Genomic DNA, 15,129 nt, shown 5'->3' with positions numbered 1-15,129 from the left:
CTCAAGTTTACATTCAGTTAAATGAAATGCAAAGCATCTCCACAGAAGAGCTTTTGAGCTAAAAGACTCTCTTCCCATGCAGCACATTAAGAGAAAGAACAAGATACTAAAGTCGCATATGCAGGTATAATCTGAAGCCAAAATGTTGTCTATAAAAACAACTAACTTCTGTTAACAAAAAGTTTTATTCTCAACAGATGGCTTATGGATGCAATTTTGCAGAACTTAAGTGGGTGTTCTCACAAGGCTGGCTACCTGTAAATGAGTGCCACAAGCTTAAAAGTGTGAAGCTGAAGTTTGTTTAAAAGAACCATGTTTAACGGTGTTCAGCTGGAGGATTGACGAGTATGTTGTATTGAGTTCTCTTCATTTATGGCGTGTCATCCAACAGCCCATAATGTTCGCCGAGCACCACTCCACTCTGCACTAATGGATTCTGGAGAGGCACATCAAGTGCTGCTGGACTTGCTTTTTGAACATCTCTGCTGTGCAGCAGGTAGATCTGCTCTAACAGGTTTGTGTGTATGTGTGTGTGTGTATGTGTGTTGTGTTAAAGCAGTTTGTTCTGTTACACTTAAATCAGAGCTGTCAAATTGTAATCGGTTTCTGTCTGGTAATGTTCATTATTTAGACTGTAAACATTGTTGAGATTATTTTAAAGGTTAGAGGTGTATATTCTAGTATATATTATGATAAAGTGTGCTGTAATATAATATAAAACCTCTTTGATATAATTAAATAATTACCTCTATATATTTGAGCCTTTTGACAAAATTTTATAAATATTTATGCATTTGTTCTAAAATCAATTTAAAAAAAAACACAAGGACGAATGATATTTAATCATCATACAGTACGCTGATAAAACAATGCATAGTTATAAACACCAATATTTACCTACATACAGTATAAGGGTGATGATAACGCAAACAAATCATTCAATCACGAGTTGAGACACTATTACATTTCTATCACCCAACAAAATAGATAGTTCACCCAAAAATAAATATCATTCTCACCATCATGTTGTTCCAAACTCTTTTTACTTTCTTTGTTGCGTGGAACAGAGTAACCATTCACGTTCATCGCAATGGTGACTGAGGCCAAAACATCTCTTTTGTGTTCCACAAAAGAAAGTCATACATGTTTTTGTATGATGGTGAATAAATAATGACAGAATTTTCATTTTTGGGTGAACTATCCCTTAAATGGCCAAAAAAAAAAAAAAAGTGCATTAAAACCTTTATGAATACATCTTGGATATTTGATAAATCAGTTAACCCTAATATATTAATGTGTAGCAAGTTGTCAAATCTGTGTTATAAATAGAGAGCATTGAAAAAACAGCAGTATAACCCAACATCTCCTGGGTGAATATAAAGTTCTTTGGTCATGCTCACCTCGATTCCCCCCTGAAGCAGTTCTACTTGGTTGCCGCCCATGTCCAGTGTCACCGCAACCGAGGCAAAAGGGCGACTGGCCATCTGCTGCCTTTCCCTCATCAGCTGCTGTAGCAAGAAGGGTAAGAGATGGAAAAAAAAGAGGGGACAGAAGTATGAAACATTTGTAAATATCTGTACACAAACTTCAAATAACTTCATGGCTTCAAGCAACTCTTAGTCACTTTCCTTTTTCTTGTAAAAAAAAAAAAAAAAAAAAAAAACCCTCAGATTTAGAAATAAATGTGATGTTCATTGAAAGCAGAAAAATCAAAAAGCACCCAGCTTCTGGTGGGATGCACACAGATATAAAGCACAATGCAGGGATGCTGATGTGTTTGAGATGTAGGAAAAAGGAAGGAGAGAGATTATGTAGACCGAAGAGAGGAGAGTGCAAACAGTAAAATACAGAAAAAAGGAGAGAGTGAGACGGAAAGAATTAAAGTGCGAGAAAGGGGCAATGACAGCACTCTGGCTGTTTTCCAGCACAGACAGAAACAGGTGGCTGAATAATTCATTTGTTCCATATAAAAAAGTTTGTAGGACCTGGCTAATCAAATGTCTTGCAAAGATTGGAAGGAAATTTCTCCTGCCACAACATGCATGACAAGCAATTATTTTGCCATTGATTGCATGGCCATCAGTATTCCAGTGGTGGAGTTTAATTAATGATGCATTCCCTGTAATTTTTCCATTCCACTGACTGGCTGGCTGCCCTAAAAGCAGAGCAGGACTCACAACCTTCATACAAAACCCCATCCATAACAAATGACACACTGCTGTATTACCGCCTCTCTAAAGAACCTAGTTTATCGATCATGTGCACATTGAAAACCAATTTCTCTGCTTGTGCATACAGGTGAAGACACTGCACAGGTACTAAAATGATAGCCCTCAAGTACTTCTAATGCTGCAATCAATAAATTTATCAATACCAACTTCTCATCTGCCAATCAGAATGTGTAAATGTCACTGAGTGAATGCGAGTGAGCAATGGTGAATATTTGTGGGTGTGATAGTTGCACAACAGATCAATATAGTGCAATGTAGGGCATTCAATCATACGGTGTTATGTCAATGATGTAGTAATAAGCACACTTGTTCACTGAACATTGAAAGGACAGTTCATCCAAAGGTAAAACATATATCATAATTTATTCACCCTTATGTTGTTCCAAACCTACACAATATGACTTTCTTTCTTCGATGAAACAGAAAAGGAGATGTTAGGCAGAATGTTAAACTCAGGCACCATTCACTTTCCCTGTATGAAAAAAGATGCAATGAAAGTGAACTGTGGATGACACTGCAAGAAAGAAAGTAATGTGGGTTTGGAACTACATGAGGCTGAGCATTTGCCCTGGAGAGCAACTTTGAAAGACATTCTACTTAAGAGAACACTCCAAATCACGTTGTGGTAATGCCTCTATCATCTCTGGATAATCAATAGTGTAAAAAAAAAAAAAAAAAAAGTGGAGTGGTCCTCACGATCAATATCTAAACACAGGCTGATTTGGGTACCAAGGACGAGGCTGATTGCTATTGGATTTGTGACAAAGAAAAGTGTGCCGCATTAAACTCTAATTGTTTCTCATACCAGTGATCAAAGCCAACTGCTGAAGTACTGTCACTTGCTGATTTTCGCAGCAATTCTGCAGCACTGCACATCCTCATAAGCATGCTTGTGTCCACACACACATGGATTTCTTACATGGAGAGTGCAATTAAATGGCATATTGGAGACTTCACTTCATTGCTCAGCAAAAAAAAATAATTCTGTACTTTCTGTATTGACTCAAGCTGGCATGGACTCCATATGTTTGTGCAAAACTTGTTGATCCTTCCCAGCATGATTTGTTTCAAAGTGTGCTTCAAAACAAGCAAGGAAATCTGAACTTTCATACAAAGGAGTTAAAACTGTCAATGTCACAAATTTGCTTGTCATAAGTGACCAAGAAATAGTGCTGAATCTTAAATATCTCTTTTTAATTTTATGTCATGACACTTCTTTGTTTTAAATTATTTCAAATAAGATTTTATCTGTGGACGCAGACTTTTGAACTCCCCTTTATGCCATACATTTTTTAAACTCTGAAAGTCATTTTATCCTTAGAAATTACAGAATGACCTTCTTCCTGTGTCCGTAACAAACATTAAATGCAGGAAGGTGGCAACATCCTTGATGGTGCACATATCAAGCCGACAGCTCTGTCATCTGTGGGGGTGTCTCTTCAGCACTGGCACAAAGCATTCTCCCTCAATGACTTTCACTCAAATGGGCCCCGATGGCACCACTGTAATTAATCATTCATTATCTTTTCTATTAATCACCACTTGAGGACTGTTATGGCTGATCCTGCCGTGACCACATTCATAATGAAATTATCAAAGATGTGCACACTCCTCACATAGCGGCTTCTCTTGACAATATGATCTGATCATCTTTGCAAAAAGTGAGAGACACAAACCCATGTAAGTAAATGTGGATGTGGATGAAAGCAGAGACTGGAGAGGTAGGCCAGGGTGAAAAATGGTCTGGGACCACAAAAAAAAAAAAAAAAAGAAATAAAAAAACAACTTCAGGTGAGTGACTGGCTAGCAGTGGCCTGTTTTTAATGCACAGAAAGGAACACTAGCCTATTTATGTTCAGAATGGAATACTAGCTTAATACTTACTGAATACTGCGCAGTATACACTGTGTACTGCATAATATTTGTTTGTTTTTTAATAATATGTAAAACAGTATGCATTTTTCCATGCTAAACATTTCAAAAAGCAGTATACTACATTGTCACTTGTCACGTCACCACAAGTGGCATCCAGTTATCATCTTAGAAATAAAATTGATTGTTTATTTTTAATTAAATGTGTCAAAATGTCTTAACTTTTTAAGTCCAATAAAAAAACTAGTAATTTCATGTGAATTTTCTGTATTCATAGAGTACCCAGATGACTTACCAACATTTGCCAAAAATCAGAATTAATTCAATGCAAAATAATAATAATATTATTATATATATATATATATATATATATATATATATATATATATATAAAATATATTGTGCCCATATACATACTGTATGATGTAGAACATTTTTTAGTATGCTATTCCGAACAATGTACTTCTGTCTTGTAAGTGATGAAATGCACAAGACTGAATGGTGTTAATTCTGCCTGCCAAACTGTTCGATTCAACATGATGTCATGCTCTCACCAAACACAGATGACATTTGCATGAGACTGACCCCTTATGTGGGTGAAAATGTCCAAACATTTTGAAGTCCAAACATTCTATCTTACTTTAAACCCTATGATAGATGTGAAGCTATTTGCTTTCATTCATCCCTTTCGACCAATGAGTATTTGTGTATGCTTGCATGAGAGGTAGAGAACGAAGAACAAAATGAGAAAGCATGACAGAGATTGAGCAAAAGTGAGATGGTGTGAGAGAGAGAGAGAGAGAGAGAGAGAGCATAGCAGAAAGGGAGAGAGCTGTGACATGCTCTCATTTGTGCTAACAGATCTTCTCTCAGACAACAGCCTGGCTTTGTTGACAGCCAAAAAGCACCATCTGCAATTTATCCATTTCTCTCCATCACCTGCTATTACTCATCAGGCCCACTGCCTTTACAAGATCAGATGCATCTCCGCAACAATTATGCGACAAAGAAAAAGCCGGTCCATCATTGACATATTCGTAATATGCATCCATGCTCTGCACACTTGAGGATGCAGCTGCCCTAACTATGGAAAATTTCAGTTTATATTAGACAAAAACTAAGCCGAGTGGTTGTGACTTCAAGTTTTTCAATCTTTTGGCAGAATTTGCTAATCTTTAAAGTATCTAGCCCTGTGACACTTTGTAATGGCAAAGGTTTGCTCGATCAAATAAACTAAGCTGAACATGGACACACACACACATAACTTGTGGGATTTAGATAAGAGTTAAGGTCAAATTTGTGTTATTATTCTTTGAAGCGCTCTTAAAACCTTGCCCCAGGGATGTACTGGGAAAACTTCACTGATGTGAAATTGAGATTGATTGTCCATTGATTTTACTCTAGGCTTCATGTAAAACCCTAAAAAAAAACCTTGTTTTATGGCATTACAGCTCAGCTGTTAGATATTCACCAAAGGCTAAACCTTTAAAACCTTTTTGGCCACAAAAAGTCAACTTTAATTGAATGGTTTTCCCTTTCTGAAAAATGAAATACCCATACCACCCCGATGGAAGACTACAGAAATATAAGATAAACACCATTCACATGTTAGTGTCAGGGTTAGTTTTAATCCCTAATCCTACTATTACTAAACAACTAGTTCAATGCATTTGCATGTACACACACAACAAATGTACATTTAATCATGCTTAAGTTAAAAGAAACAAATCGCTGAACAATTACAAAATAATGTTTGAGATATTCTCTAAACAATTACTTATACAAAATAAACTATGAACAGTATATATTATATAATAAACCTATTATTATATTTTGCACAGGACAATAGGACTGTGATTAATCAGGTGTACAAATGAATGCCTGGATGAATGTCCTCTCTTTCCCAGAAAACAGACCTTAATGAGTTGAGCTCATTAAAACAAGCATATTCCTCCACAGCCATCTTCGCTCCCTCATTGCATCATGCTCTCTACATCTGTGCTAATGTGTACGGCATGAACCTCTCTTTAATTAAAGCAGTATTCATTACCTTTGGCTCGAAAGTGAGATGTGACATTTTGGGCATGAGGAGCAAATTCATTCTGACCGACTTGCTGGTGCCTAACTTACAAATACAACATTCACTGCAGAAAAAACTGTATGTAAATGTAGCAACCATTCACAAGCCAGCAAATTAATTTGAGGGGATCATAACTGGAAATGAGGTCTTGAACCAGGCAGGGAAATTTGCCCTGACAAATGACACGGAAAGAAAAGTTTTCAACAGGGAACAAAAGGCCCTGGTAAAAACTATTTGTCAAAATGTAATGCAAGAAATCAAAGCACTCCTTGTTCTCATGAAAAAAACATCCTCAAACCGCACGTCTCTGCAGCCTATAATTTCTTTCCCTGAAGATTTGCTAATGTTTAAGGGTACAATTATGGTAATCCACTTGGAATCACTTCTGCATTAACCTGTAAGAAGCCCATCTGGTCCAATTTTTCCTAAGAATATTATATGCCAATGACCTAATTAGCTCTTCAGAACATGGGTTATGAAATTGGCTCAATCGGTTATTCCACAAAGACCTACTGATTGACTGCTCACTCTCAAAGGACATGTCACTCTCACTGGCCTCAGAATTGAGTTTGACATTGATCTGTTAGTGTTACCAAGTATGTAGATCAGAGCCATTCAATTACATACAGTTGGTAGCCAATCCTTTATTATGAAACCGATTTGGGGGCCACACAACATAAAAATTTCTTAGCTAAACACTCTGGCTTAACTTTCAAAAAGAAGTCATCTCAAATTAATCAAAACATGTCAATTTAAATGTTTTAATATAAATTAATCTTTAATTTTTTTATATTTTATATTTAAATGTATTTATAGGGTACAATGAGGCTAAAGGCTCCGCGGTGTAAAAGGCTCCATTGATTTCATTTTCTCCCATAACACAAAATAACAACAAAAACTACCACAGTACTTTCCTAAAGACCTGTTTGGCACTATGCACTGCGAAATATTCCAGTTGAGATCTTTGTGTGCGGTGTCTAAAGGTTGATTGAGGCAATTTGATGTCATTTTTATTAATTTTTCAAATGTTGCAAATTTATGTAGCTAATGAAAATCCCTCAAATTAACATTTCTTTTTAGACAAAATACTTATTTATCATTTTCAGTTTTGTTTAAAGGTAATTAAATCAAATATTTTTCAATAACTGTCCAATAAGTGAAAGGACAGCATTTGGGGTAAAAAGCCCCCCTGTTGCAGGGGCTAAAGACCCCTTTTAAACACATCGATTTTCTTAAGTGGGGGGAATAGATTTGTTATGAAAAATGTTCAAAGTGGGCTCTCATTGACTCATCCAATCATAACAGAGATTAGTTTGTTTAAAGAATACTTGAGATGTAATAAAATGCCAAATGTGTTTGAAATTAACAAGAAATTGTTGACTTTTCCTGCAGTGGTTATTTTGAATAAGCATTATCTTAATTCGTTACTCAAAAAAGCATCTTGCCATCTCAAACTTTTTTGCATTAGTTGACAAATTGTGCTAAACAACTTCGTTATTTTTTTTCACACAAATTATGTTGTTCCATCAATATAAAAATAAATAAATAAATAATAAATACATTTTTGAGCTTGATATATTTTGTGACCAGAAAAAGGAAAATTTCCTTAAGGGGTGCCTTTAGCCCCATTATACCCAACTGTCAAATGGCCATGCACACTGTAATGGCATCTATATTGGCCAACAGAAAGAAAAAAAAAAACTACCTATGTAACAACACATGAATCTTAGCACCAATATTATAATAAGATAAAAGTTTTATTTTAAAAACTTAAATCACTAGGACATACTAAACAAACACATAATGAATATTAATGCACAAATGAATTAATAACAAGTATAGCAAGTACAGTCACTTTCACGACGGTTAATGTAGGTAATGCCAAAATATTTAATACATTTTTATTATGTTTTCTTTTCCTCTCAATTTGTCCACTAAAAGGTATTCTATATTTTTTAATAAGAAAAACTAAAATTTTCTAGACTAGGAAAGTGTTTAGGTCAGTCACAAAAGATGCTGTAACATTCCCTTGAGCACTGCAAGATGAAACCATGATGACCTAGTAACGGGCAAGACAACAGGGAGTACAACCTTCTTTTACTTCTTTAAAGATATTTACGTCATACTTAACCAGTTCATTGATAATGTTCAACATGCATTGATATTCAGGTTGGTCTGCTTTGATATCGCCATGTGGAAAGTTCTGCTGTAGACTCTGCACTGATCTGTTACATCATCACATGTTGCTGTGTCTTCAATGCACCATCCAAACCCATCGGTTTGCGTGGGCTAGTGTATTAATGAACTCTGTTAGAACCTCTGAAGCTTAACTTGAAAATGGAGGGTGAGAATTTGTTATAGGCTATAAGTTCCCTTGTGAGCATGTAATCAAGAGGAAGAAGGGCCTCAGTCATAGGCAGAGAGTGAAAGAACTGCAGGGTAACTACACCCCCCCCATAATTAGGTTATAATAATAGGCTTATAATAACAATAATAATATTAAAATTAAAAACTAATAATAACAATTTAAATACACTTATTGCCATCTGGAGCCATATATTCAGTCAAGGCTTAAATAGGGCTGCAAAGGTCTGCCACCTTTGCTTGTTTGTCAATCTATTCTATTTGTTTTATGCTCCAACACGGTATTTGTTTGACACATTTAAAACTTTCTGGCTCCATTTCACAAGTATACTTGCTCGGAAACCTTTCAAGTTCATTATGCTTCTCTCTAGTCAGTTCCACATGCTGGTAGAGGCAGCTATTCAAGAGCGGCACAAGACGCGTGCCCCCACATACAGACGCGCGTTGCGCTTCTACTGTTCTGTGGTCCGATTTCTAATTCATATAAATCGTGAAATACATTATGGAATCAACTGCTCACACATTTCTGAGATCAATATTCAGTAGCAATTTTGCTTAGTTTATTTCAAAGCTGTATACCCCTTAAGAATTAGCATTTACTTTTAAATTGTAAAAATAATTGGATAGTTTAGCATGTTCAAATGCAATATGATGCCTTACCTCAGGCAAGATGATGATAAACTTGTCCCAGCTGTCATCTGATTTTTATAAAATGCATAAAATACATCTTATATAATTACTAAAAATTTGTGTCATTTAATCTACAATACTAAATCAAATAACTATTTTCACAATTATAGTTGTGCGCAAAAGTTTGCATACCCTTGGAGAATTGGTAATATATGTACCATTTTTAAAGAAAACATGAGTGAGCAGGCAAACACATTTCTTTTATTTCTTATGGGATTCATATTTAACTGTAGGTTATAACAGAATGGCACAATCATAAAACAAAACATGGCCACAAAGAAAAAAATGAAATGACTCCTGTTCAAAAGTCTGCATACCCTTAGTCCTTAATACTGTGTATTGCCCCCTTTAGTATCAATGACAGCGTGCAGTCTTTTGTAGTAGTTGTCTATGAGGCCCCCAAATTCTTGCAGGTGGTACAGCTGCCCATTCGTCTTGGCAAAATGCCTCCAGGTCATGCAAAGTCTTTGGTCGTCTTGCATGAACCGCACGTTTGAGATCTCCCCAGAGTGGCTCGATGATATTAAGGTTAGGAGACTGTGATGGCCACTCTAGAACCTTCACCTTTTTCTGCTGTCACCACTGGAGGGTCAACTTGGCCTTGTGCTTAGGGTCATTGTCATGCTGGAAAGTCCAAGAGCGTCCCATGCTCAGCTTTCATGCAGAAGAATGCAAATTGTCTGCCAGTATTTTCTGATAACATGCTGCATTCATCTTGCCATCAATTTTCACAAGATTCCCGTGCCTTTAGAGCTCACACACCCCCAAAACATCAGTGAGCCACCACCATGCTTCACAGTGGGGATGGTATTCTTTTCACTATAGGCCTTGTTGACCCCTCTCCAAACATAGCACTTATGGTTGTGACCATAAAGCTTTATTTAGGTCTCGTCACTCCAAATTACAGTGTGCCAGAAGCTGTGAGGCGTGTCAAGGTGTTGTCGGGCATATTGTAACCGGGCTTTTTTGTGGCATTGGCACAGTTAAGGCTTCTTTCTGACAACTCGACCATGCAGCTCATTTTTGTTCAAGTATCGTCATATTGTGCTCCTTGAAACAACCACACCGTCTTTTTTCAGAGCAGCCTGTATTTCTCCTGAGGTTACCTGTGGGTTTTTCTTTGTATCCCGAACAATTCTTCTGGCAGTTGTGGTTGAAATCTTTCTTGGTCTACCTGACCTTAGCTTGGTATCAAGAGATCCCAGAATTTTCCACTTTTTAATAAGTGATTGAACAGTACTGACTGGCATTTTCAAGGCTTTGGATATCTTTTTATATCCTTTTCCATCTTAATAAAGTTCTATTACCTTGTTATGCAGGTCTTTTGACAGTTCTTTTCTGCTCCCCATGGCTCAGTATCTAGCCTGCTCAGTGCATCCACGTGAGAGCTAACAAAATCATTGACTATTTATACACAGACACTAATTGCAATTTAAAAAGCCACAGGTGTGGGAAATTAATCTTTAATTGCCATTTAAACCTGTGTGTGTCACCTTGTGTGTCTGTAACAAGGCCAAACATTCAAGGGTATGTAAACTTTTGATCAGGGCCATTTGGGTGATTTCTGTTATCATTATGATTTAAAAAGGAGCCAAACAACTGTGATAATAAATGGCTTCATTTGATCACTATCCTAAATATAAAAGATGTAAAACGTTTTTTTGCATGATCAGTCATATTTTCAAAATCAATGCCAAAATTTCACATTTTCTGCCAGGGTATGCAAACTTTTGAGCACAAATGTAAGTTAAATAATGACAGACAAATTATAGGCCTTACAGAATCCCAGTCAAAGAGATTCATCTGAAATTTTTTTTTTTTTATATATATATTCCATGAAATAGTCATATATATATATATATATATATATCCATGAAATAGTCATATGTCTATGAATATACTGTATATATATATTCAGACACCCATATTTTTTATTGAATGGGTTTTATTGAATTATAACAGCAATCATATGATTTTAAGGTTCCCCACCTCCGAAATCTCAATTTAACCCCTGCATTCAAGACAAAATATTTTATTAAATTGCATCTGCTATACTGTAAATGTTCACACTCCATACGAAACCTTTCAGATGAATAAATAATTATTGTTATTTACACAGATAACAGTAGGCTACTAATATTAATAATTATTTTAGCTACTCAATATTAGGCTACAGCAAGCAAATATGCATGATCTATTTTATTGGCATAACAGCAAATTAATTAATAGGTAGTAAGTAATCTTTGCTAATGCAGCAAAATAAAAAAAACGGAACAGTTTGGACCTGCATATGCTGTTAAAAGTGGTCCCGCACCTATATATCATGCAAATGAATGAAAGTTTTGGAAGTTAAGATGAATCAAGTGGAGAGAGTCTTCTTCAAAAGCTCAAGGAACGATGATGAATTTATTATCAGTCATCTCCATGCTGGATCATTTCGAGTTGATTGGATGCTTATTGATTTAAATGTGAATGAATGCAATTAAAAAGGAATGTTACAAATGTGAATACACTCGTTTCAATGCAACAATCTAATAAATATGTATTAATGTAAGAATTGCACTATGTTATTTTATATTTGTTTTAAAATGTTAAATTCTTTCAGAAATAAAGACATTCTAAATGCATGTACTGACTCAAGTGATTTACGTTTTAATATTAATTTGGCCACGGCTACTGATCTAGAGTCAGCTTTCCCTTCCTGCTTGTAAATAAAGTTTGTATATGAGGTGGGGAAACTGAACCTAGACAGTTTACTGGTGCAGCTACAAGCAGTGTTATCCCAGAGCAGCAAAAGGAATTTCCGATCAATATCTAATAAGCATTAATATGAACATCATGCCCGAGGCCAAGGGCAGGCTAAGCCTTGCCCAGCCTTACATACGCTCCGCCTATGGCCTCAGTGTTGTCACAAATGGTCAAAGTCATTTACAAGATTCTCATTACGGCTACAAAAAAAATTTTTGCAGAGAGATCAGAGATGCTTTTCTGCCAGACTGGCTAGGGAGCTGATGCATCCCACTGCCTTGATTCCTCAGAGCCCCATCACTCTCTTTAAGACTTCGCCATGCATCCTCTCTCTCCAAGTCACTTTACCAATTTGTGTCACACGGGACTGTACCCCATTCATTACGCCAAGGCTCTGAAGCTTAATTAGGCCATAGCGAAGATATCAGCTTTTAAAAATATCAATAGTTCAAAGCCAATTGTTACATTATTGACGTACATAATATCTATAACCTACCAAAACAGTCATTAAGCAAATGATCATCACTCAAAGCCACTGAAAATTAACTCTTGACAAAGACCTTAAGTGCCACACTGCAGGCTAATAGCTCAGTTTCTCTCTTGCTTGGTTACACACTTAAAATAAAAAAAAAATAAAAAAAACTTACATCTTGGGCTTTGGGCCAGCCAGACTGGGTTTCCATTGGGGCTGGTACTTTGACCTTCGATTAATATAAAAAAGGATGAAACCCCTGGTTCTCTTTGCCTGAAGTTTGCTGATGCCCTTGAAAAAAATAACACTCTTCATAACACATGGCCCTTTCTCAGAGATAAAAACTTTTATCATAACGTCTCAATTCTTCATAATAATGGATACTCCCAGAAAGCCCAAAGCATGTACTCAGAAGGCCTAGAGTGCAATACTGAATCCATAAATGTATGTTTTCTATCATGGGCGGCTGCAGGATTTCATCTCCGGGTACGCACAGAAATCTGCCTAATACAACCTTATATCTAGGGGGGTCTGGGGGCATGCTCCCCCAGGAGATTTTTTTGTGTGCAAAAACCACAAAGCATTAAATTCTGGTGACTTTGAAAGAAGCATCTTTATTTTCTCGAGTATGAGTAGTGTTCATGTAACTATTGGCTAAAGCATTTCTTCCAGTAATCGTTCAGAACAAGCATGTTCTCACGCTAAAACACACAAAATGCACCACAGCGAATAGAGCAGAACACAGGTGTTTCGAGATGCGTTTTTATCAGTTGAAGAAGTTCTTTTTAACATGACACGGCATCTAAAAATGCAGTGGTCCCATGAGAGATGCTAAAAAAACTGAAAAACGTGAAGCAGTTGTCAAAAGACATCCATCTAATGAATGTTAACATTGAAAACAATGAAAATAGTGCGAGCGGATGGAAAAACAAGTTCGGTTTGAAAAGACCCCCTGACACCACTAGCTGAAGTTTCTCAAAGTTACCTCTCAAAAAGACAGCATTTTTTGTTTCAGTTGATTGTAAGTAAATTTCCACTTTATCCAGCACTGTTTGTTCTGTGTCTGTGAATATCCCTATACTGTTTTACTGTGTGAGAAACCGCTCCAAATGATTCAGTGACAGAGCGTTCCGAAATTATTTTATTGAATCACGATTTGATTCAGACGATTCAGCCCATTTGGCCAAATCACTGAAAAGAACCGATGTAAAAGAATAATTCATTTGCAAATTTGGGCATCGCAAGTTCGTTTAAACAGCCAACAGAAATACGGGACACAGTTCATGACTGATTAAACATTCTGAGAATAAATGTTTCTCAGGTCAGTTGGGATGCTCATGGTATGCACAGGTTAGCCTCATTCATCATTTATTTTCATTTTATCTTTTTTTCCATTCAATGAAAGTGAATGGTGACTGAGGGTAACATTTTGCCTAATTTCTTCTTTGACTGAGACTGACTTTTAATTTTGAGGTGAACTATTCCATTAGTAGTCAAACATAAGGATATTCTCTTCTTATTAACTTCAACTCCTGAAGAAAACCTCTAAAAAGTCCCCAAATGAACCACTGAAATGCAGAAATAAGACATGCTATTATTATTTTTTTTTTTTGCCGAACGTACATCTCAATTAACTTGCTTTAGTGTTTAATGACATTTAAGGTAAGACGCTCCTTCCAAGGATCGCAAAAGCTGGTTAAACTGTCATCGTTTAGCTTGCCGTTATGCTCTGCCACTATTACTGACTCAAGCATCTCCTGTGGACTTGAACTTTGTCACTCCTTCAAAACCAGAGCGTGTTAACTTCGCTAGCTGTACTATACCCCTGCTATATTTCCCTGCTAACTGCCTAAACCAATGTTGTGAAATGTTGCAGCCTGCATTATGGTGCCATCGGTACGTGTGGTAATGTCCTGTTCTTTGAAATGTAACATATACAACTGCCTTAAAAATGACTGCATGGGGACAGGGATGTGCAATTGAAGCAATATTGCTCAATCTAAGAGTGTTTTTCTGTTTGTGTGCACCTCATGACTGTGAGTGTGACATCACACTAAATGTTAAATGTCAATGCACCCTCCATCTGGTTTTCCTGCTCTGCAATGACATTTATTGCAGACGTCTCTCATTCGTCCTCCAGACATGGGAAAGGGCCACTCAAGCACCTGAGCTCACTGCAGAACTTATCAAAGGACCCCCTAATGTTTGTTCACACAGGTCAGTCTGCCCTAAAACATCAGCCATAAGACTTATTACCAATAAAAGCCTACATTTTTATCCAGAGCCAATGGGAGTTTTTGCCCTATGTGCAAAAAGCCTACTCCCACAATGGCTATCCTATGCCCATATATCAGGGGTATTCAATTAAAGTTCTTAGAGGTCTGGTCTCTAGATTTCCTTCCCAGCAAAGGTCCGGACAATAACTTACATGGTGTTAGTAGTCAGTATAGCTATGAAATTACATAAGGAATGCTCATTTTTTGAAGTAGTAGGCCTAATTGTAAATTTCCAAGTTGGCAGTAATAGAATTTTGTAAAATAAGGGGAAAAAAAACACCAAAGTCAAAACAGTCTCTTTAAAGCTGGGCAAGGATTAGGACATTGGGACTCCAGAGACAAACCAAAGTAGTGGGGTTTGGGAGATCTTCTACCAAAAGATTAAAATATTTAAAT

At 36.6% G+C, this 15,129-nt stretch overlaps 1 protein-coding gene across 2 annotated transcripts in view; it reads right to left on the bottom strand.

The window, feature by feature from the left end:
* Window positions 1-15,129, bottom strand: part of atrnl1b (attractin-like 1b) — a 149,908-nt gene that overhangs the window by 43,704 nt on the left and 91,075 nt on the right. The window contains exon 27 of one of the 2 annotated variants that reach the window (XM_051673902.1): window positions 1,401-1,508. In XM_051673902.1, the coding sequence (XP_051529862.1) occupies window positions 1,401-1,508 (108 nt within the window). The remainder of the gene's footprint in view (window positions 1-1,400; window positions 1,509-15,129) is intronic. The other variant, XM_051673903.1, reaches the window with a different exon arrangement.

Source organism: Myxocyprinus asiaticus, chromosome 36 (assembly GCF_019703515.2).
Source record: "Myxocyprinus asiaticus isolate MX2 ecotype Aquarium Trade chromosome 36, UBuf_Myxa_2, whole genome shotgun sequence".
Taxonomy (NCBI): domain Eukaryota; kingdom Metazoa; phylum Chordata; class Actinopteri; order Cypriniformes; family Catostomidae; genus Myxocyprinus; species Myxocyprinus asiaticus.
The sequence above is the reverse complement of the archived record's forward strand: the minus strand, read 5'-3'. Positions and strand labels throughout refer to the sequence as shown.